General features: G+C 41.3%; 1 protein-coding gene across 1 annotated transcript in view; it reads left to right on the top strand.

Moving 5' to 3' along the window:
* The first annotated feature begins 21680 nt into the window (after positions 1–21680).
* LOC128697582 (uncharacterized) overlaps positions 21681–23997 on the top strand; it is a 39382-nt gene continuing 37065 nt past the window's right edge. Inside the window, exon 1 of the mRNA XM_070093871.1 lies at positions 21681–23985. Within this exon, the coding sequence (XP_069949972.1) occupies positions 22166–23985 (1820 nt within the window). The 5' untranslated portion in view covers positions 21681–22165. The remainder of the gene's footprint in view (positions 23986–23997) is intronic.

Raw genomic sequence — 23997 nt, 5'->3', positions numbered from 1 at the left:
AGGTACCTTACCCTCTTCCATACATTTATTAAACACTTGCACCAACCACTCCAAAACTATATCCCCACCTGCTTTTAACATTTCTATCTTTATCCCATCAATCCCGGCTGCCTTACCCCCTTTCATTTTACCTGCTGCCTCACGAACTTCCCCCACACTCACAACTGGCTCTTCCTCACTCCTACAAGATGTTATTCCTCCTTGCCCTATACACGAAATCACAGCTTCCCTATCTTCATCAACATTTAACAATTCCTCAAAATATTCCTTCCATCTTCCCAATACCTCTAACTCTCCATTTAATAACTCTCCTCTCCTATTTTTAACTGACAAATCCATTTGTTCTCTAGGCTTTCTTAACTTGTTAATCTCACTCCAAAACTTTTTCTTATTTTCAACAAAATTTGTTGATAACATCTCACCCACTCTCTCATTTGCTCTCTTTTTACATTGCTTCACCACTCTCTTAACTTCTCTCTTTTTCTCCATATACTCTTCCCTCCTTGCATCAGTTCTACTTTGTAAAAACTTCTCATATGCTAACTTTTTCTCCCTTACTACTCTCTTTACATCATCATTCCACCAATCGCTCCTCTTCCCTCCTGCACCCACTTTCCTGTAACCACAAACTTCTGCTGAACACTCTAACACTACATTTTTAAACCTACCCCATACCTCTTCGACCCCATTGCCTATGCTCTCATTAGCCCATCTATCCTCCAATAGCTGTTTATATCTTACCCTAACTGCCTCCTCTTTTAGTTTATAAACCTTCACCTCTCTCTTCCCTGATGCTTCTATTCTCCTTGTATCCCATCTACCTTTTACTCTCAGTGTAGCTACAACTAGAAAGTGATCTGATATATCTGTGGCCCCTCTATAAACATGTACATCCTGAAGTCTACTCAACAGTCTTTTATCTACCAATACATAATCCAACAAACTACTGTCATTTCGCCCTACATCATATCGTGTATACTTATTTATCCTCTTTTTCTTAAAATATGTATTACCTATAACTAAACCCCTTTCTATACAAAGTTCAATCAAAGGGCTCCCATTATCATTTACACCTGGCACCCCAAACTTACCTACCACACCCTCTCTAAAAGTTTCTCCTACTTTAGCATTCAAGTCCCCTACCACAATTACTCTCTCACTTGGTTCAAAGGCTCCTATACATTCACTTAACATCTCCCAAAATCTCTCTCTCTCCTCTGCATTCCTCTCTTCTCCAGGTGCATACACGCTTATTATGACCCACTTCTCGCATCCAACCTTTACTTTAATCCACATAATTCTTGAATTTACACATTCATATTCTCTTTTCTCCTTCCATAACTGATCATTTAACATTACTGCTACCCCTTCCTTTGCTCTAACTCTCTCAGATACTCCAGATTTAATCCCATTTATTTCCCCCCACTGAAACTCTCCTACCCCCTTCAGCTTTGTTTCGCTTAGGGCCAGGACATCCAACTTCTTTTCATTCATAACATCAGCAATCATCTGTTTCTTGTCATCCGCACTACATCCACGCACATTTAAGCAACCCAGTTTTATAAAGTTTTTCTTCTTCTCTTTTTTAGTAATTGTATACAGGAGAAGGGGTTACTAGCCCATTGCTCCCGGCATTTTAGTCGCCTCATACGACACGCATGGCTTACGGAGGAAAGATTCTTTTCCACTTCCCCATGGACAATAGAAGAAATAAAAAAGAACAAGAGCTATTTAGAAAAAGGAGAAAAACCTAGATGTATGTATATATATATATATGCATGTGCGTGTCTGTGAAGTGTGACCAAAGTGTAAGTAGGAGTAGCAAGATATCCCTGTTATCTTAGCGTGTTTATGAGACAGAAAAAGAAACCAGCAATCCTACCATCATGCAAAACAGTTACAGGTTTTTGTTTCACAGTCATCTGGCAGGACGGTAGTACTTCCCTGGGTGGTTGCTGTCTACCAACCATTTATAAAGTAATTCGTTACATATGTTACTTGAGATGCTTTTAGAAGTAATTAAATTCTGAGACCCGAAAAACGTATATTTAGAAGGAAAACGATCACCACTATTTGACAGGCTAAGCAAAGTTTTATTACTACTGGGAGCGCCTGGAAGCACTTGACTTGTAACTCACTAGAGCGCAGGCGAGAGAGATGTATCATAATCTACACCTGGAAGATTCTGGAGGGACTGGTCCCTAATATGCACACAGCAATCACTCCATACGAAAGCAAAAGACTTGGCAGACGATGCAACATACCCCCAGTGAAAAGTAGGGGCGTCACTGGTACACCAAGAGAAAACACAATAAGTGTCCGGGGCCCAAGACTGTTCAACAGCCTCCCACCAGCAATAAGAGGCATTACGGGAAGACCCCTGGTTGTCTTCAAGAGGGAGCTGGACAGATACCTAAAGACGGTGCCGGATCAGCCGGGCTGTGGTTCGTACGTTGGATTACGTGCGGCCAGCAGTAACAGCCTCGTTGATCAGGCCCTGATCCACCGGGAGGCCTGGTCGTGGACCGGGCCGCGGGGACGCTGATCCCCGGAATGCCCTCCAGGTAGACTCCAGGTAGGCGACCATCGTAATTTTGTCACCTGGCGGATTTAGCCCACAATTTTGGGAGGGTAACCCAAACTCATGGTCATGGACTCTTATGATTTTCTTCTATTATAAGTATATTCATTCGTGCACCTCCAGTAGTAATATCTTGTCTGTAGACCCTTGCCACTTTTCTCTGAAGCAAACATCTGCTATTGCTTTCCAGAATCTCATATAAGTACATGTTTGTGAGGGGGTGTAGTCATGTGCCTGGACGTGTGTGAGCATTTGAGACGAGTTGCAGTAGCTGGCTGAAGTAACATTACATATCACAGGACCCAGCACACTGCCTTTTAGTACACTGGCACCCAGTCAGGCACTCCGATATGCAGTGTTCTGTAAAGAACTACTCTAAAATAAGATAAGATAAGATTTTGTTCGGATTTTTAACCCCGGAGGGTTAGCCACCCAGGATAACCCAAGAAAGTCAGTGCGTCATCGAGGACTGTCTAACTTATTTCCATTGGGGTCCTTAATCTTGTCCCCCAGGATGCGACCCACACCAGTCGACTAACACCCAGGTACCTATTTGCTGCTAGGTGAACAGGACAATAGGTGTAAGGAAACGTGTCGGAATTTCCACCCGCCGGGAATCGAACCCGGGCCCTCCGTGTGTGAAGCGGGAGCTTTAGCCACCAGACCACCGGGCCACATCGGTGTTATTAAGTTTATTCAGATATACACAAATAGTTACAGAATCATACATAGCAGCATATGTGTAGGAGTGGGTGGTGTACGGTGGGCAGTGGTGATTGTGGGTGGTGTATGTGGTTATAGGTGAGGATGTGGGTGGTGGTGAGGATATGGGCGGGTGTTTGTGGGTGGTATGGGTTGATAAGTGTACTTGCCTAGCTGTGGGTGGATGAGGGTGAAGGTAGACTTAGGCTGGGGTGATAGTTAGGGTATGGGGTGGTATGGACGGGTAGTGTCACTCACAATATGGGCGAACACCATCTTCACCTGACAGCTCTTTATTGACTAAAATGGTTCACAAGGAGTCTGGTTACCTCGGCGCCCCAAAGTGTATTGCAATGGACACTGAGTGAAGTTATCACGTTTTCTTTTTACAATGTGGTCTGAGTTTTGAGGGAGAAACCCATGTAGTTGTTGTTGTGGGCGTGTGGCATGAGCGACTCGCGCCATTACCTCTGGCATTTCTGGCCCAGAGCATTATTAATGGAAGCCTTTGTGTTGGTTGATAGTCTCAGTCACAGGGTGTCTTCAAGACGACCAAACATTTCCACATCTACACCCCCAGAGCCTCACCTCATCAACATATCTAAACTTAACATAAATATGCACTCACTTTTTCTACCAGTCTGTATAAAAAATTATTTGTAAAATTGGACGAAAGATTTGCTGCAATTTCAGGAAAAGTAATTGAAACTCGACATTTTCCAGAGAAATTTTAGATAAATAATTCTTTGCCTGTAATATATTTGTGGAACACTTTATAAATAAGATAGTGAACCAGTTGAACTAGTCTTTTATATATATATATATATACACACACACACACACACACACACACACACACACACACACACACACACACACGGTGGGCAGAGACAGGATGTTCCAGAGAGGGGACACAGAAACAAGGGGTCACAACTGGAAGCTGAAGACTCAGACGAGTCAGAGGGATGTTAGGAAGTACTTCTTCAGTCATAGAGTTGTCAGGAAGTGGAATAATCTAGCAAGTGATGTAGTGGAGGCAGGGACCATACATAGCTTTAAGACGCGGTATGACAAAGCTCAGGGAGCAGAGAGAGAGAGAGAGAGAGAGAGAGAGAGAGAGAGAGAGAGAGAGAGAGAGAGAGAGAGAGAGAGAGAGAGAGGACCTAGCAGCGATCAGTGAAGCGGCGGGGCCAGGAGCTGAGTCTCGACCCCTGCAACCACAATTAGGTGAGTACACACACTGGATAGGGACAGGATGTTTCAGAGATGGGACACTGCAACAAGGTCACAACTGGAAGTTGAAGATTCAGATGAGTCACAGGAATGTTAGGAAGTTATTCTTAAGCCATAGAACTGTCAGGAAGTGGAACAATCTGGAGAGTGATTTAGTGGAGGCAGGATCCATACATAGCTTTAAGAAGAGATACCATAAAGCTCATGGAGCAGGGAGAGAGTGGACCTAGTAGCGACCAGCGAAGAGGCCGGGCCAGGAGCTACAACCATAAATAGGTAATTACACACACATTTATTCATTCATTGCGACCCATTACAGAAGGTTTTCAATCAGTTCATACGATACATGGCAGAAAACCTGAAAAAGAATAACGTGGTCTCCATGTTTAGAAAGGGGAACGGACCAGAGTCACTAAATTTAGTATCTTTAACATACATATTATCAAAACTTGGGGATAAATTTGCAAGGAACGGCCAATGAAGTATCTGGAGAGATTTCTTAGAGAATATCAGCACGGTTTTAGATATAAGAAATTTTTTCTTAAGAACATGCTGGAGCCTTATGATAGTCACACAGAAACGCAGTAAAGGCGGATCGGTATACTCCATCTTTCCCTACTACAAAAAAAAGCGTTTGGCAATGCCACATCAGCGACTGTTCCAAAAATTACTACAAAAAAAGCGTTTGGCAATGCCACATCAGCGACTGTTCCAAAAATTAGAACAAGCAGGAATATAAGGCAAAGTTTTCAGTGGATCAGACAGTACCTGAAAGATAAGAGATATTAGAATTGGAGTAACAAGTGGGTTACCACAGGAACTAGTTGAAGAAGTAGACACATGTGCAACATCTGAGTATCTTTATTTGTAGAAGTTTCCCCATCCAGTGGCTTTATGAATGCAAGGACATTTTATAATGTGAAGAATATTGCACTATATACAAAAGATGAGGTAATCAGTCCCTCATCCTTGGAGATGAAGAGCACCGTAGTCTTGTCGGTATTACTACGTAGAACAGGAACTAGTACTGAGACCACGACTGTTTTAATGTAAAGAACCTACTTGCTTTTGATATATAATCTAATGAAAAGGACAAGAATAAGAAAGGATAGAGACTGGGTCTAGAAAGATCTGGATTTTCTGCAGATGTAACCCAACGTGGACGTTGGATTTTCCAGACAGTTGGAAGGTCATGCAGATTGAAGTGAGAAAACGCACAAAATACAGCTTATGAGGAGAGAAGACATGAATATCAGTGAAGAAGAACTTTGAGATAAATATAAGACCGAAGGCACATACAAATGGTTTAACTTCATTAAACAACACCTGAGGAATGGGAGGCTATCATGTTTGGTCAAAGGAAATGAAGGATAATTTTAATTCCTTAGATCAAGAGCACTTTACCAGGTACCTTCCTTATCGGGGTATGTCTTTAGTAGCATATAGGAAAAGCTAGCAAACCTTTACAAGAGCATTCAGGAAGGTGAGCAAAGCATCATTCAGAAACTTACACATGACATATTAAACCAGTCGTCGAGTACTTGGCTTTACGGTGCCCTGTGGCCCAGTGACTAAAGCTCTCTGTTCACACAGTGAGGGTCCGGGTTCGATTTCCGGAGAGGGTAGGAACATTGAGCGTGTTTTCTTACACCTGTTGTCTATGTTCTTTATCAGTAAAATGGGTATCTGGGTGTTAGTCGACTGGTGTGGGTCGCATCCCGGGACAAAACTGATCTAATTTGCCCGAAATGCTTGACATAACTAACGGCTTTCTATATAGTATGTCATCGATGTCAGTTAGGCCTGTATACCTTGTACATGTACTTGTAGAAATAAAGATATATTATTATATTATTAAGTCCGGAGCCCTCGTCAGGTCAAGCACACGAGAAGCTCGAGAGGGTTCAACTGTTTTCATCCAGGATAGTTCTAAACTGAGAGGAATGCATTATAATAGAGGCTGAAGGAACTAAACCTGACGACCATGACGAAGACTACAGAGACATGATAACGACGTTTTAAATATTAGGGCGAAATTATAGGGCAGGTAGACCGAATGAAGGAGAAGCTGGGAGAATGGGACATACTTGAAAGCTGAAGACACGACTGAGCTTCGGGATGTTAGGAAGTACTTCTTTAGTCTCAGTATTTGAAAAATAGAACGAGTTGAATGACAAAATAGGAAAAGCAATCTCAATACTCAGTTTCAAGCGTGGGTACAATAAAGTCCAAGAGGCCAGAAACCAGTAATGCAAATTAAAGTAGTCCGAAAGGCAGGGCTAATGCAAACACAATTCTGTGAGTACTTATCACCGTATAACTTCGGCAGTCTGTGGGAGACGAGTGAATCTCAAAATAACTTGGAAACCATGATGAATTCATTCTGGTCTATACACAGAGTATGTCAGGCTCACCATAGAATATGCTTTGAAATGTTCAAAGGCTTTAAAGCTGCCTTAAGACCTAAACTGAGAGTTGTGCCCTTCTAGGCGAGACTAAAGGAACTAAAACTGATAACCCTGGAAGAGAGAAGAAATAGGAAAAAAAAACAGGATAAGGACATGTAATATACGAGGATGAATTAATAAGATAGATATGGACAGATGAATCACAAGGATGCGGGAAAGTATTCATTCAGTTTTAGAGTAATAGGCAAATTAAATTAACTGGATGTTAATGATCGTTGAGGTAGACTTTGCATATAGTGCAGTTTTAAGAGCAAATATAATAGGGTTCAAAATGACATAACGGCAAAGCTTCAGTAGAAACACAAAAAAATAGTTAATCTTTAAGTGGGCTATCATAACTAGTAATACTTTAATGGTTATAATCATATCCATGAATTTTAAAGAGGTGGACCGGTAAGCCAGGGAAAGTCCTCGGTCAGATAACCAAAAGCTCCATCTGTGGGTCATAAGACTAAGACCCGCGTCAGGAAACACTTATCCTGTTTCCTGATAAACATACCTTTACGTCGGCTAAGAATTATAACATGTTTAACGGTAACAAATCCTAACTTCTTAGATAATGAAAGAATAAGAATCTCAAAAAGTATAGAAAAACTTAATGGCCAAGTACATATGAACTGTACACACTTCAGTAACCACTTGACTGATAGGTACGAGGGAAAATGTAGAATAAACTACGTGAGAAGAGGTGGCATGTGCACAATTAACAAGCATACGTCAACATCTGTGGTCCAAACATTTTTAAACCTGCTACCAGCAGATACGAAACATTCTGCCGGAATGAATGTAAAAGCTTTTAAGAGGAACTAAAGAGTTCCTGCTAGACGTGCTATATCAGCCAGGTTAGCTTGTGTGCTCTAGACACCAACAGTCTGGTAAAGCAGGCAACGAAGAAGTCAGGTTTTCTGAAACCTGCTTCCTACAGTAGCACTTTTCAAACCGGTCATATGCACGTGTTGTTGATAATGGTAGTGGCATTGACATTGAAGGTGCTAGTTAATGCTGCTGTTGATACACATTTACGACGTTTGCATATTTGCTTAGGCTGTTTCGTTGGCTAGAAGTTTTATCAGGCCTCACTGAAGCTTGACGAAGCTTCTGGAGAGGTAATTGCAGCCTAAATAAACATTCGAACATTGCAAATGTGTCCATATATCTCAAGTGATTGTGGACATAATTCTTGCACTTGCATGGTCTTGCTGGTGATGATGGTGGCTGGTAGTTAGTGCTATCTATGGTTAAATAAGTTAGAATGAATAAAAGTATATAAAAAAGAGCACAACATTAGGCCTACTGCTCCCTAATATTGAGGTCTCCTCACACCCAACCATTCACACTCGTGTATCTGACTTAACCTATTTTTAAAGCTACCCAAAGTGCTGGCTTCAATGACGTTACTTGGCAGGTTGTTCAACTCGTCTACCCTTCAAGGAGGTGCCTTCATGCTGTTGAAGGGCTCTTGATTCAAGGAATTTGAGATGCCCTTCCCTTCCTTGGATCATACATGATTTCCTCCCATTCCCAGGAGCTGTATGACTTCTATGGGTTAAGCGACTCCTGATTATAATTATTCGCACGTCTACAGCTGCCAAACTGGTCCCTTCCAATATCCTTGCTAAATGGCACCTTACCTGTTATTTTTTTTAGCGCATCTATGGTGCGAGTTTGGGAGAGGGGGAATTGGTTGGGGTGGGGGAGGGGAGAGTGGTGGCACTGGTTCAGTCGTCACTTGGCACTGTGAGGGAACGGTCCGTGTTGGCCTCTGCTGCCTGGCACCTTCCCACCTCCACGATCATCAACTACTCCACCATTTATATTACCATTATTACCAGCAATGATGCCATTATTACTACCATAACCACCACTACCACCATCACAACCAGTGTGATAAAGTGGACTTAGAGATAGCAAAGTGGTGAAATAGTGAAGCAGAAAATAGAGAAATAAACAGTGAAATAAAGGAAGAGTAATAATATGCAATATAGTTGGGAGGGAAACATTGGGGAGGTGACGGTGATAATGTTAGATAAGAGGTGACACAGGTGTCAACAAAACTCAACCCCCTCACTCAAACACCCTCCTTCCCCACAACACCCTTACCCAAATATCCCCCCTCACCCAAATTTCCGTCACCTAGAACCCACTCACCTAGATCCCTTCATCAGTAGCCTGATTGATCATAGACCTTGCTGCGCATAGACAGCAGATCAACCCTCTACCACTTTAGACTCCACCACCTTCAAATAATTTTCCCAGCTAGTTCTCGACACATACACCTTCCACCACATTTTTTTTCTTTTAAAAATACAATTTTTTACAATATATATATATATTTCAAAATTTACTTCAACTTCCTCCTCCTTCCCCCTCCCCAAAAATTCCATTTAGTTTTACAATTTCTGAAGTTACATTATTTCCAGAACAGTTTTTTCTGGGATTCTAATACTTGCTCAAACTAGGGTTAATTACCTGGTATTCAGCTTATACGTACTCGCTCATCCACTGTATTTAATTATTATTATTATTGTATTAATATTTTATTATTTAACACTAAACTCGTACGGGTGCTTAGCCATGCTAGATATTGAACTTACTGTCTCTCATCTCTTATTATATGAATTAATTGGTTTTCGTTATAATGTATTTTAAAATATTTGTTTTAAATTATTTATCAACTATTATTTAATAAGAAAAATCCATCATAGGTTGATGTTAGTCATACATGGTGGCTGTGAGAATATTGTTAAGTGAACCCCCCCCACTATACATGGTGGCTGTGAGAATATTATTTTGTGACCCCCCCACTATACATGGTGGCTGTGAGAATATTGTTTTGTGACCCCCCCCACTATACATGGTGGCTGTGAGAATATTGTTCTGTGACCCCCCCCCACTATACATGGTGGCTGTGAGAATATTGTTTTGTGACCCCCCCCCCCCACTATACATGGTGGCTGTGAGAATATTGTTCTGTGACCCCCCCACTATACATGGTGGCTGTGAGAATATTGTTTTGTGACCCCCCACTATACATGGTGGCTGTGAGAATATTGTTTTGTGACCCCCCCAAAATACATGGTGGCTGTGAGAATATTGTTCTGTGACCCCCCCACTATACATGGTGGCTGTGAGAATATTGTTCTGTGACCCCCCCCCACTAGACATGGTGGCTGAGAATATTGTTCTGTGACCCCCCACTATACATGGCTGTGAGAATATTGTTCTGTGACCCCCCACTATACATGGTGGCTGTGAGAATATTGTTCTGTGACCCCCTCACTATACATGGCTGTGAGAATATTGTTCTGTGACCCCCCACTATACATGGTGGCTGTGAGAATATTGTTCTGTGACCCCCCCACTATACATGGTGGCTGTGAGAATATTGCTCTGTGACCCCCCCCCACTATACATGGTGGCTGTGAGAATATTGTTCTGTGAGCCCCCCACTATACATGGTGGCTGTGAGAATATTGTTTTGTGACCCCCCCCCACTATACATGGTGGCTGTGAGAATATTGTTCTGTGACCCCCCCCCTATACATGGTGGCTGTGAGAATATTGTTTTGTGACCCCCCACTATACATGGTGGCTGTGAGAATATTGTTCTGTGACCCCCCCACTATACATGGTGGCTGTGAGAATATTGTTCTGTGACCCCCCACTATACATGGTGGCTGTGAGAATATTGTTCTGTGATCCCCCCACTATACATGGTGGCTGTGAGAATATTGTTCTCTAACCCCCCCCACTATACATGGTGGCTGTGAGAATATTGTTCTCTGACCCCCCCACTATACATGGTGGCTGTGAGAATATTGTTCTCTAACCCCCCCCCACTATACATGGTGGCTGTGAGAATATTGTTCTCTGACCCCCCCCCCCACTATACATGGTGGCTGTGAGAATATTGTTCTCTGACCCCCCCCCCACTATACATGGTGGCTGTGAGAATATTGTTCTCTAACCCCCCCCCCCACTATACATGGTGGCTGTGAGAATATTGTTCTCTAACCCCCCCCACTATACATGGTGGCTGTGAGAATATTGTTCTCTGACCCCCCCCCCCCCCCCCCACTATACATGGTGGCTGTGAGAATATTGTTCTCTGACCCCCCCACTAATATAATTTGTATTACTTTAGGGTATTAAAAAGAGATGTTTACAATTAAACATTATTTATTAGATTTAAAGCCCATGGACTACAAGAGGGTCATTAAGGATGAATTTCACCAAGCAAACATACTTTTATCCCTAAAATTGTGACTGAAGTTGTTATAATCAAAACCAAGCGCTAAACCCACTAGGGTCATAATGATTGAAGACCGAAGCAAATTCATCATATATACCATTCACTGTATAAACATTGCTGTTCTTAGGGCCTATGCATCTAGATAAGTATCTCCCCTTGTGAATATAACCGAAATAATATAGTTAGTTGTCAAACAATATATGTTTAAATTTATATACATATAATGTGCAGAACTAATCAATTTTTTTTATTATAAGATTGTTTTTGGTATATCTAAGCTAATATTATAAATGATTAATAATAGAAAAGTAAGCTGAATTAACACCACTAAATTCTCAATGCTCTCAAACCATCTGCCTTTCCTCACTAGTTATAGAGTCGGGTGGGTAGCAGCACGCTGCTTATGTACATAATTTTGTTGATAAAAAATATAGAGCTTAGCAGAATATTTGAGAATATCTCAATGGCCTTGCTCAGATATCTAAGGTTCTGGCTGGTGAATTTATTACTAATGTAGAAAATTTATCATGTGTGATGGCGTACAGGAAACAGGTAGCTCTGGTTGCAGGATGTATCTGGTGTAGAATAGAGCAGCCGTACACTGAGGGTATACCATACCTAATTTTGTTAAAAAATTAAAGGTTTGTCTTACTCAAATTACTTATTACCAACCTTCTTTCCTTACCTCTTGCCACTTAGCCTTACGACGTTTTCCATTGTCAGTATTTAAAATATTTCTTATTACCATTATTTTTGGTAAGCATTCATGGTATTGTTTATCATTATTTTTTAATTTTTGTATATATTTCTTCCCTCACCAAACAGATGTATTTCTCACCTATTCGTTTATGCAGCCTACTTCCAAGTAGTCATATTTTTTGTGTATATATATTCTATTATATAACTTATTATATAATAAAATATGAAACATAAAAAATGCTGTGCGTAAACATACTTTACTGCAATGTGCTTAAAAATGAACGATTTGTTTTTTAACTTTCATCCCTATGAAAGTAAAAGACTCGGCAGAAGATGTGACATTCCCCCAAAGATAAGCAGGGGCGCCACTAGTACACTGAGAGACAACACAGTAAGTGTCCGGGGCCCAAGATTGTTCAGCTGCCTCCCAGCATACATAAGAGGCATTACCAACAGACCCCTGGCTGTCTTCAAGAAGGCACTGGACAGGCACCTAAAGTCAGTACCTGACCAGCCAGGCTGTGGTTCGTACGTCAGTAACAGCCTGGTTGATTAGACCCTGATCCACCACGAGGCCTGGTCTCAGACCAAGCCGCTGGGGCGTTGACCCTCTAAACCCTCTCCAGATATACTCCAGGTATGTAATGGTTGAGATATACTGTACTGTATATGCCCCCACAAAAAAAAATACTAGCCAGAATACAAAATAAACGTAAAAGGTATTTTTTTTTTTTTATTCGCCGGTATTCTCCCGGCCCGGGTCTTTTCCAAGTAGTGGTGACCCGGCCTTGGCTCCCTATCTGGGGAGTGTCTCGAGACTTAAGTATTCCATGGGAGGAGGTACAAGTACCTCCTCATCTTTGGGACCAAGTGTCCCCAGGCCTAGGCCACATTCCCCGCCCTCACGGGGCTCGTAGGGAGAAGCTAGGCCTCTGGTCTGCCATCTACCCCGCCTCAAAGGGGCTCGTGGGGATGGCAGTCTTATGAGCTGCAGATGGTAGCAAGCTCACGCATAGTACCCCCTCATCTTTAATTAAAGTTCAAGTAAACGGAGACGTACATACCAGTGTATTACCTGAGAGCAAGAAAGGCACTTCTCACACCTTTAAAAATTGAACATTGAAATCTCATTAAAGGATTTTGAATCATTTTATTTTACATTGCCCATTGTTACAGTTTCATACATTAATTTAATTAAAAGCAATAATTGTTTTTTCGTACTAACACACACACACACACACACACACACACACACACACACACACACACACACACACACACACACACACACACACACACACACACACACACAGGCTGGCTGCGTGGTCCAGCAACTGGCTCCTAGAATTTAACCCCGCCAAATGCAAAGTCATGAAGATCGGAGGAGGGCAAAGAAGACCGTAGACAAAGTATAGGCTAGGAGGCCAAAGGTTGCAAACCTCACTCGAGGAGAAAGACCTAGGAGTGAGTATAATACCGAGTACATCGCCAGAAGCACACATTAACCAGATAACTGCTGCGGCATATTAAGGGCGCCTGGCAAACCTGAGAATAGCGTTCCGGTACCTCAGTAAGGAATCGTTCAAGACTTTATACACTGTGTACGTCAGGCCTATACTGGAGTACGCTACACCAGTTTGGAACCCACACCTGGTCAAACACGTCAAGAAATTAGAGAAAGTGTAAAGGCTTGCTACAAGGCTAGTTCCAGAGCTAAGGGGAATATCCTATGAAGAAAGGTTAAGGGAAATCGGTCTGACGACATTGGAGGACATGATAACGACATACAAAATACTGCGTGGAATAGACAAGGTGGACAGAGACAGGATGTTCCAGAGATGGGACACACAAACAAGGGGTCACAATTGAAAGCTGAAGACTCAGATGAGTCAAAGGGATGTTAGGAAGTATTTCTTCAGTCATAGAGTTGTTAGGAAGTGGAATAGTCTGGCAAGCGATGTAGTGGAGGCAGGAACTATACATAGTTTTAAGACGAGGTATGATAAAGCTCATGGAGCTGGGAGAGGGAGGACCCTTGCAACCACAATTAGGTGAGTACACACACACACACACACACACACACACACACACGAGGGGACACATATACGACGAGTCACCCTTGGAAGTTGAAGACTCAGATGAGTCACAGGGATGTTAGGAAGTATTTCTTCAGAGTGGTCAGGAAGCGGAACAGTGTGGCGAGTGATGTAGTGGAGGCATGAACCATACATAGCTTTAAGACGAGGTATGATAAAGCTCAGGGAGCAGGGAGAGAGAGGACCTAGTAGCTTTCAGTGAAGAGGCGGGGCCAGGAGCTGAGTCTCGACACCTGCAACCACAATTAGGTGAGTACACATACATTATATATATATATATATATATATATATATATATATATATTTATTATTATTATTATTATTATTATTATTATTATTTTTTATTATCACACTGGCCGATTCCCACCAAGGCAGGGTGGCCCGAAAAAGAAAAACTTTCACCATCATTCACTCCATCACTGTCTTGCCAGAAGGGTGCTTTACACTACAGTTTTTAAACTGCAACATTAACACCCCTCCTTCAGAGTGCAGGCACTGTACTTCCCATCTCCAGGACTCAAGTCCGGCCTGCCGGTTTCCCTGAACCCCTTCATAAATGTTACTTTGCTCACACTCCAACAGCACGTCAAGTATTAAAAACCATTTGTCTCCATTCACTCCTATCAAACACGCTCATGCATACCTGCTGGAAGTCCAAGCCCCTCGCACACAAAACCTCCTTTACCCCCTCTCTCCAACCTTTCCTAGGCCGACCCCTACCCCGCCTTCCTTCCACTACAGACTGATACACTCTTGAAGTCATTCTGTTTCGCTCCATTCTCTCTACATGTCCGAATCACCTCAACAACCCTTCCTCAGCCCTCTGGACAACAGTTTTGGTAATCCCGCACCTCCTCCTAACTTCCAAACTACGAATTCTCTGCATTATATTCACACCACACATTGCCCTCAGACATGACATCTCCACTGCCTCCAGCCTTCTCCTCGCTGCAACATTCATCACCCATGCTTCACACCCATATAAGAGCGTTGGTAAAACTATACTCTCATACATTCCCCTCTTTGCCTCCAAGGACAAAGTTCTTTGTCTCCACAGACTCCTAAGTGCACCACTCACTCTTTTTCCCTCATCAATTCTATGATTCACCTCATCTTTCATAGACCCATCCGCTGACACGTCCACTCCCAAATATCTGAATACATTCACCTCCTCCATACTCTCTCCCTCCAATCTGATATTCAATCTTTCATCACCTAATCTTTTTGTTATCCTCATAACCTTACTCTTTCCTGTATTCACCTTTAATTTTCTTCTTTTGCACACCCTACCAAATTCATCCACCAATCTCTGCAACTTCTCTTCAGAATCTCCCAAGAGCAGAGTGTCATCAGCAAAGAGCAGCTGTGACAACTCCCACTTTGTGTGTGATTCTTTATCTTTTAACTCCACGCCTCTTGTCAAGACCCTCGCATTTACTTCTCTTACAACCCCATCTATAAATATATTAAACAACCACGGTGACATCACACATCCTTGTCTAAGGCCTACTTTTACTGGGAAATAATTTCCCTCTTTCCTACATACTCTAACTTGAGCCTCACTATCCTCGTAAAAACTCTTCACTGCTTTCAGTAACCTACCTCCTACACCATACACTTGCAACATCTGCCACATTGCCCCCCTATCCACCCTGTCATACGCCTTTTCCAAATCCATAAATGCCACAAAGACCTCTTTAGCCTTATCTAAATACTGTTCACTTATATGTTTCACTGTAAACACCTGGCCCACACACCCCCTACCTTTCCTAAAGCCTCCTTGTTCATCTGCTATCCTATTCTCCGTCTTACTCTTAATTCTTTCAATAATAACTCTACCATACACTTTACCAGGTATACTCGGCAGACTTATCCCCCTATAAATTTTGCACTCTCTTTTATTCCCTTTGCCTTTATACAAAGGAACTATGCATGCTCTCTGCCAATCCCTAGGTACCTTACCCTCTTCCATACATTTATTAAATAATTGCACCAACCACTCCAAAACTATATCCCCACCTGCTTTTAACATTTCTATCTTTATCCCATCAATCCCGGCTGCCTTACCCCCTTTCATTTTACCTACTGCCTCACGAACTTCCCCCACACTCACAACTGGCTCTTCCTCACTCCTACAAGATGTTATTCCTCCTTGCCCTATACACGAAATCACAGCTTCCCTATCTTCATCAACATTTAACAATTCCTCAAAATATTCCCTCCATCTTCCCAATACCTCTAACTCTCCATTTAATAACTCTCCTCTCCTATTTTTAACTGACAAATCCATTTGTTCTCTAGGCTTTCTTAACTTGTTAATCTCACTCCAAAAACTTTTTCTTATTTTCAACAAAATTTGTTGATAACATCTCACCCACTCTCTCATTTGCTCTCTTTTTACATTGCTTCACCACTCTCTTAACCTCTCTCTTTTTCTCCATATACTCTTCCCTCCTTGCATCACTTCTACTTTGTAAAAACTTCTCATATGCTAACTTTTTCTCCCTTACTACTCTCTTTACATCATCATTCCACCAATCGCTCCTCTTCCCTCCCGCACCCACTTTCCTGTAACCACAAACTTCTGCTGAACACTCTAACACTACATTTTTAAACCTACCCCATACCTCTTCGACCCCATTGCCTATGCTCTCATTAGCCCATCTATCCTCCAATAGCTGTTTATATCTTACCCTAACTGCCTCCTCTTTTAGTTTATAAACCTTCACCTCTCTCTTCCCTGATGCTTCTATTCTCCTTGTATCCCATCTACCTTTTACTCTCAGTGTAGCTACAACTAGAAAGTGATCTGATATATCTGTGGCCCCTCTATAAACATGTACATCCTGAAGTCTACTCAACAGTCTTTTATCTACCAATACATAATCCAACAAACTACTGTCATTTCGCCCTACATCATATCTTGTATACCTATTTATCCTCTTTTTCTTAAAATATGTATTACCTATAACTAAACCCCTTTCTATACAAAGTTCAATCAAAGGGCTCCCATTATCATTTACACCTGGCACCCCAAACTTACCTACCACACCCTCTCTAAAAGTTTCTCCTACTTTAGCATTCAGGTCCCCTACCACAATTACTCTCTCACTTGGTTCAAAGGCTCCTATACATTCACTTAACATCTCCCAAAATCTCTCTCTCTCCTCTGCATTCCTCTCTTCTCCAGGTGCATACACGCTTATTATGACCCACTTCTCGCATCCAACCTTTACTTTAATCCACATAATTCTTGAATTTACACATTCATATTCTCTTTTCTCCTTCCATAACTGATCATTTAACATTACTGCTACCCCTTCCTTTGCTCTAACTCTCTCAGATACTCCAGATTTAATCCCATTTATTTCCCCCCACTGAAACTCTCCTACCCCCTTCAGCTTTGTTTCGCTTAGGGCCAGGACATCCAACTTCTTTTCATTCATAACATCAGCAATCATCTGTTTCTTGTCATCCGCACTACATCCACGCACAATTAAGCATCCCAGTTTTATAATGTTTTTCTTCTTCTCTTTTTTAGTAAGTGTCTACAGGAGAAGGGGTTACTAGCCCATTGCTCCCGGCATTTTAGTCGCCTCATACGACACGCATGGCTTACGGAGGAAAGATTCTTTTCCACTTCCCCATGGACAATAGAAGAAATAAAGAAGAACAAGAGCTATTTAGAAAAAGGAGAAAAACCTAGATGTATGTATATATATATATGCATGTGCGTGTCTGTGAAGTGTGACCAAAGTGTAAGTAGGAGTAGCAAGATATATATATATATATATATATATATATATATATATATATATATATATATATATATATATATATATATATATATGTGCCGAATCATTTGCGAATTTGGCTTAAATAGCAATGCTCTTCTTGCCGAATAAGGCAAGCGAAAATTTGTGTATACAATAATTTCGCAAAAAATCATTCTGAACCTAACGAAAAAATCTATTTCAATATGTTTCTTTTTTATTAAATTATTGTGAACTGAACTAATATATATTTAGTTGAATTAGGCTAAATTAAATAGCGCTTGTTATAATAAGGTTAGGTAAGTTTTCTAAGGTTCTTTTGATACAAAATTATTTTTTACAATAACATAAAAAAAATATATCTTTAAACGTATTAGAGAAAATTTTAGAAAGGACTTAATTTTAAATGTGTGCTTGCTAATTAACCAATTTTACCTACTCGGCACGACATATATATGTCAGGGTAGATTAACATGTTTGAAAATTGGGGAAGGGCTTATTGTTTTAAGTATATATTAATGGTTTACAGAACTGATGTGCAGACGGAAAGATAGACACGAGTCTTCCGTCTGCTTATTGTTGAAAGATAAAGTATTTATTTTAATAATAAATCAACCAAATATTGAGATAACACTGATTATTTGAGGATTTTCTCCCTACAAGCAAACCTGTGAACTTTAAGGCAAATTATTTATGATTTGTTTTTATTTTGCACCAAAACTAACATAACCTAATCATATTACAATAAAAATTACGCAACATAAATAATTCAACTAACCTACTGTATAGAAAGGAAAGTTGACATGAGATTTCGGTCCGTGGTGGTCATTATGTAGCTAAATATTCATGGTCTATCACTGACTGTAATGTTGTCAAAAATATCCTCTCTAAAATTGTGGATTAGTTTTGTGCGAGTTGGTATGAAAGGCGGAAAGGTAGGTTGGAAAGATCCAAAAGTTTTGAATAAAAAGTAATTAAAACAACAGGAAAAATTGTAACTATTTAAACAGATTTAAAGGACTAAGTAATAATCTTGGTATAAACCTTGGTAATAAATACCGACAAGTTGGTTTAGAAAAACACGTAGATAAACACTAGAAAACTTTTTCTAATAAATATGCCCTAGTGTTTGCTTACGTGTTTTTCTAAACCAAGTAATAACCTTAAAATGAGGTAATATAGTTAATTATTATTATTACAATCAGCTAAGTGCTAAACCCACAAGGGTCATGCAGGGCAGGATGTGCTAGATCAGACTATTGGAGGCGAAGAATGTGTCAGAGACAAGACTCAGTAGCGGCGGTGATGAGTGATAAAAGGAAAGTATAATAAAGGCGGGTGCAGTAAAACTATGCTGACAGAAAGTCAAAGATGGAGTCTGTGTCAGAGGTAGAGCTGTCAGCCAGGAGGGAGTCTGTGTCAGAGGTAGAGCTGTCAGCCAGGAGGAAGTAATATAGTTAAGCTATGATTAATCAGGATTTGAGCAGAAATTATTAGATTTTTAGAGTTTGCCGCCGAATTGGCTAGTATATTGTGCAGGCCATATCCATCCTGTGGAGGATTGGCCAGAGTAGCAGCATTCAGCAGCCAAGAAAATTATATTTGAAAATCCGGCTAATAACTATTTAATTTACATTTGTAATAATGCCAGCAATCTGTTCCATAGCCCGACAAAAATAATTATTTCTTGTGAATTTAGAGCGACCCGGGAAATATTAATGACAAAATTAACCTTAAAATTATCAGTTGTACGGTATGATCCGTGAGGGTTTAACACTTGTTTTTAATATACTAATCATTCAATAATAATAATAATAATAATGTATAACTTAATAAAAAATAATAATAGTATCAATAAGTAAACTAAAAAGTTATTAAACTTTAAATATTTTGAAAAAGATAAAAATTTTGGAAACAAATTTCGATAAAGAAAAACTTACATTAAATTTTGAAGATAAAATATATTTGAGAAAATGGAACAATTTAAATTATTTTTTATATAATTTTTTTAATTTTTTGAGAGGGAAAACACTTTTATTAGTATTGCTGTGATTGGTGGTGGTGTTGCTGTGGTTGGTGGTGGTATTGCTGTGGTTGGTGGTGGTATTGCTGTGGTTGGTGGTGGTGGGGTGGTTGTTGGTGGTGGTGTTGCTGTGGTTGGTGGTGGTATTGTTGTGGTTGGTGGTGGTGGTGTTGCTGTGGTTGGCGGTGGTATTGCTGTGATTTAGTGGAGCTGTAGGTGTTACTGCTGTGGTTGTTGGTGTTGTGGTTGGCAGAGGCACTGGGCCAGCGCAAGCATTACACTCTAACATCAATAAACATTCGTCACTAATTACATTCACACCAAAATTTTCACAAAGTTGTAGTTCAATATTAGTCACTATTCATAATTGTTTATAATAGTAGTAAAACTGTAAACAGGAAAATCCTGGACTTTCAGGGTTTATAAGTTATAATTATTTAGTAGTGAAGGTATAATATTCACACCTGCTTTACTGAGTGGTGGAGGTAGCACACCTGTCTCCCTGGAGAGACAGGTGTGTAAAGCAGGTGAGAGGGGGGGACGGGAATAAAGGATGTTAATAGGGATGGTTTTGTGTGTGTGTGTATGTATGTGTATTCTCACCTGTATGTAAATGAAGGGGTCGAATTCTAGCTCCTGGCCCGCGTTTCATCTTACCTTTTGCTAGACTTACTCCTAGCTTCGTGGGCCATGTCGTACCTGTTCTTAAAGTATGTATGGCGCCAACCTCCACTATTTCGTCGACGTCATTCCAATTGCTCATCACCTTGAGACTTGAGAAATACTTCCAGACATCCCTGTGAATCATCTGTTTTCAACTTCCAGCAGTGCCCTCGAGTATCCGTTTCCCATATCTCAAATAGCCTGTCCCTGTCTGACCTATAAATTCTACCCTCAATACACTTATCAATTCTTCATACAGCACATTATCTACCGAGAAGACTCGCCGATGCCACACTGGTTTACCTACCTACCTGGTGGCAGAGTTGGAATTTTAGACGACATAAAATCATAAACAACGGAAGTATGTACCTCGTTATATTTCCCTCGCCGATTAGGAATAAAAAATTGAATAAATTCAATCACTTACTTTATTTATCTACGTAAGATGTAATGTAATAACTTATGGCTCTCTATCATGTTTCATATTTGCTGCATAATTTTTAATCCAAGGAAATGTGATTAACTGGGGAAAAGATAATGAGCAACCTAATTTTCACACGAAATTTATTAGCTCAAGCCTAACGATGGATAAATTTTCCGTGCATTACACTGCTACAACTCACTAGCACCAGCACCAGCAGTCTTCAGCCTCATTCAAATGCCACAATGACAGCTACATGCCAGATGTCAGCACGTTACTACTGTCAGTCTGTGTGTTGTTATATAAGAAAGTTTTAGCACTGGGATAAAAGAGTGCTTTTCTAGTGTTGTCATTCATGATAAGGTACCGTATTTATGGTACAAGGACCCAACTTCTCTGCACTTACCTTATCACTTTTGCTTGGAGTAAAAAAGATTGACAAAATATGAAACATGATATAGAACCATTTAGATTTTATTTAATTTTTTTTTAACACGCTGACCGTCTCCCACCGAGGTAGGGTGACCCGAAAAATAAACTTTCCATCATTCACATTATCACAGTCTTGCCAGAGGTGCGCAGATACGACAGTTCAGATTTCCCTCCTAACGGCAAATATCCCAAACCCTTCCTTTTGAGTGCAGGCACTGTACTTCCCACCTCCAGGACTTATGTTTGGCTAACCGGTTTCCTTGAATCCCTTCACAAAATATTACCTTGCAAGGTAATTCTGTTTATGCACTTAATAAGTGATTAATTGTACTCTTGAATTTTTATTTTTAATGAAGGAGTGGGAAGTCACGGGGCACTTATATTGTTCATGATTTTAAAATGTTATTTGGTATCCCACCTCTGCTAACAGTGTGGCATTGGTTACATTAACCTTATATTGTGCTTTGTGGTGATTTCTTGCCAAGTTGTAATTTGAACTTAGTATTATCTTAGACTTTTGAGGTGATGTGATCAAGTTGCTAAGATGCTGAGTACATATATTTATGAATTCTGGGTTTGCAGACATGGTATTTTTGTTTGGTAGAGGCCTCAAATGTGTTACAAAATATACAGTGGACATTCAAACTTTATGATTTGTAAGTTAATGTATCAATGTTTATGATAAAGACCAAAGAAAATATTTGTATATAAATAGTAATTAGTGAAAATTAAACATGTGGCTTCATAAACGGCCGGCTACAATAGTCTTTGGCTAAACAAATTAAACACTGATATAACTATAAAAAGGCAAATAAGAAAAAAATGTTTTCTAAAGTGTTCCGAGCTGACAAGAAATGTGGCTCAAATTCTGGGTCTGGGGGAAGCGGGGAGCGGAGGTGGTCAGGGAGCGAGCAAGGACCCTCTTATTATCCCCTGGTGCACCCGTCCCTCACACAGACAAAGCGGGTGACGGTGCACGACACCGGTGCCGCAGAATCCTTGGAACACGAGCTGGATTTACTGGAGCTGGTGTGCAGGAGCGACAGTCTCCACAAGAGACTGGACCAGCTGCAGGCTAAATATGAGAGGATGGACGATGGGCTTCAGACCCTCAGCAGGGAGACCCAAGCCCCGCCCACCACATCACGAACCACACCTACGCCTTCCAAGCGTTTGTCAATCTTTTCCTCCAGCAGAAGCTCCAAGTCCTTCGAGGAAGGTGAAACAAAGAAGCCCAACTTCTTTCAGAGGTTGTTCGGCAACAGATTGTCTAAAAGCGAAGACGATTTACTGGATAATGGGTCTTCGCAGTCGCCGTCAGCGACACATGATGACGACGACGACGTCAGCGACAGCGATTCGTTGTCAACCCCGCCAATGAAGGAGAGACGATCAGCGAGCGAAGACGTGTTATCGTGGCGATTCTTGGCGCGACGAGGACGAGAGAAGAGGCAGAGTTGGAGTGCTGAATCTTCCACACCGGAGCTAATGCCGCCTCCCTCCCTTCTCTCCAATTCACAGAAAAGTGGACTTAAAAGAAAACGAGTGATCAGGGTGTATAACCTTAATCCTTTGGATCATAAAGATACCAGAATGGGATCTAACGAGTCCTGCAGCGACTCCACAGACTCTGAGAAGGAATTCAGGTCCAGATACGGTAGTATAATTTTGCGGAGTGCGAGCAGTGGGCGGGATGGAGAGCCAAGGGTCACTAGCCCCTACCCTCACCTCCGTAGTGTCAGTGGGTGCAAGATGGAGTCTAGCCTCACCCGCGGACACCCGCAGCAGGTTGTGGAAGAAGACACTCTCAAGAACGAAGAATTTTCTACCTTCGCAATACACAATTCCGAAACGCTCAAAGGCGCCGTTAACCGCGTGGACTCGACCGCAGAGGCAGCCCTCAAGATTCACGGCGATGCGGACCCACAAGACGTTACCCAAAGGCAAGGCAAAACCGTCACTGATGGAGCCTTTATTGATGAAAGATGTGAAACTACAACTAGGAAATGGAGGAAGAGGAGTGTAGGCCAGTCTCCGCAAGGATCGCCGGCCAAACAAAATACCTCGTCTATAGCTGAAGATACAATGAAGCCCACGCTGAAAACTGCGGACAGGAGCTCAAAGGCAGAGATGATAGATATATATAAAGTAGGTCCTCCGCTGTCGAGAACGCCTAGTTCCAAGGAGGTCCTCTTGACCAGGACTCCCAGCGTTCAGAGACACAGGATTCCAAGTTCTCAAGATCTCTCGAAGACCACAAGCTCTCAAGAGCTCTCGAAGACCACAAGCTCTCAAGAGCTTTCATCTTCCAAAGCTCTCAACCACCAAGAGCTAGCTAAAGCTAGCAGTTCTCAGGAAATTGGAGTATGTAAAGCAGCCAGCTCCCAAGAACTTGGGGTGTGTAAGACTCTGAGCTCACAAGAGTTACCCACCAGACTACCAACAACAGCTTCCATACAGGAGCTGGACCACTTCTTATCAGCCATCATCAAGAACCTGGAGTCTCAGCTCGAATCTGGTGGCAGTATCGCCCTTAGACCCAAAGAACCCGTCCCTGATGCCACCAAGAGGAGGAGGAAGAAAAGAAAGGAAGACGAACAGAAGATGGAGGTAATAGAAGCTAATGCAAGGCGATGTAAGAGGTAAGGCAGCAG

Source organism: Cherax quadricarinatus, chromosome 44 (genome assembly GCF_038502225.1).
Source record: "Cherax quadricarinatus isolate ZL_2023a chromosome 44, ASM3850222v1, whole genome shotgun sequence".
NCBI classification, from domain to species: domain Eukaryota; kingdom Metazoa; phylum Arthropoda; class Malacostraca; order Decapoda; family Parastacidae; genus Cherax; species Cherax quadricarinatus.
The sequence above is the reverse complement of the archived record's forward strand: the minus strand, read 5'-3'. Positions and strand labels throughout refer to the sequence as shown.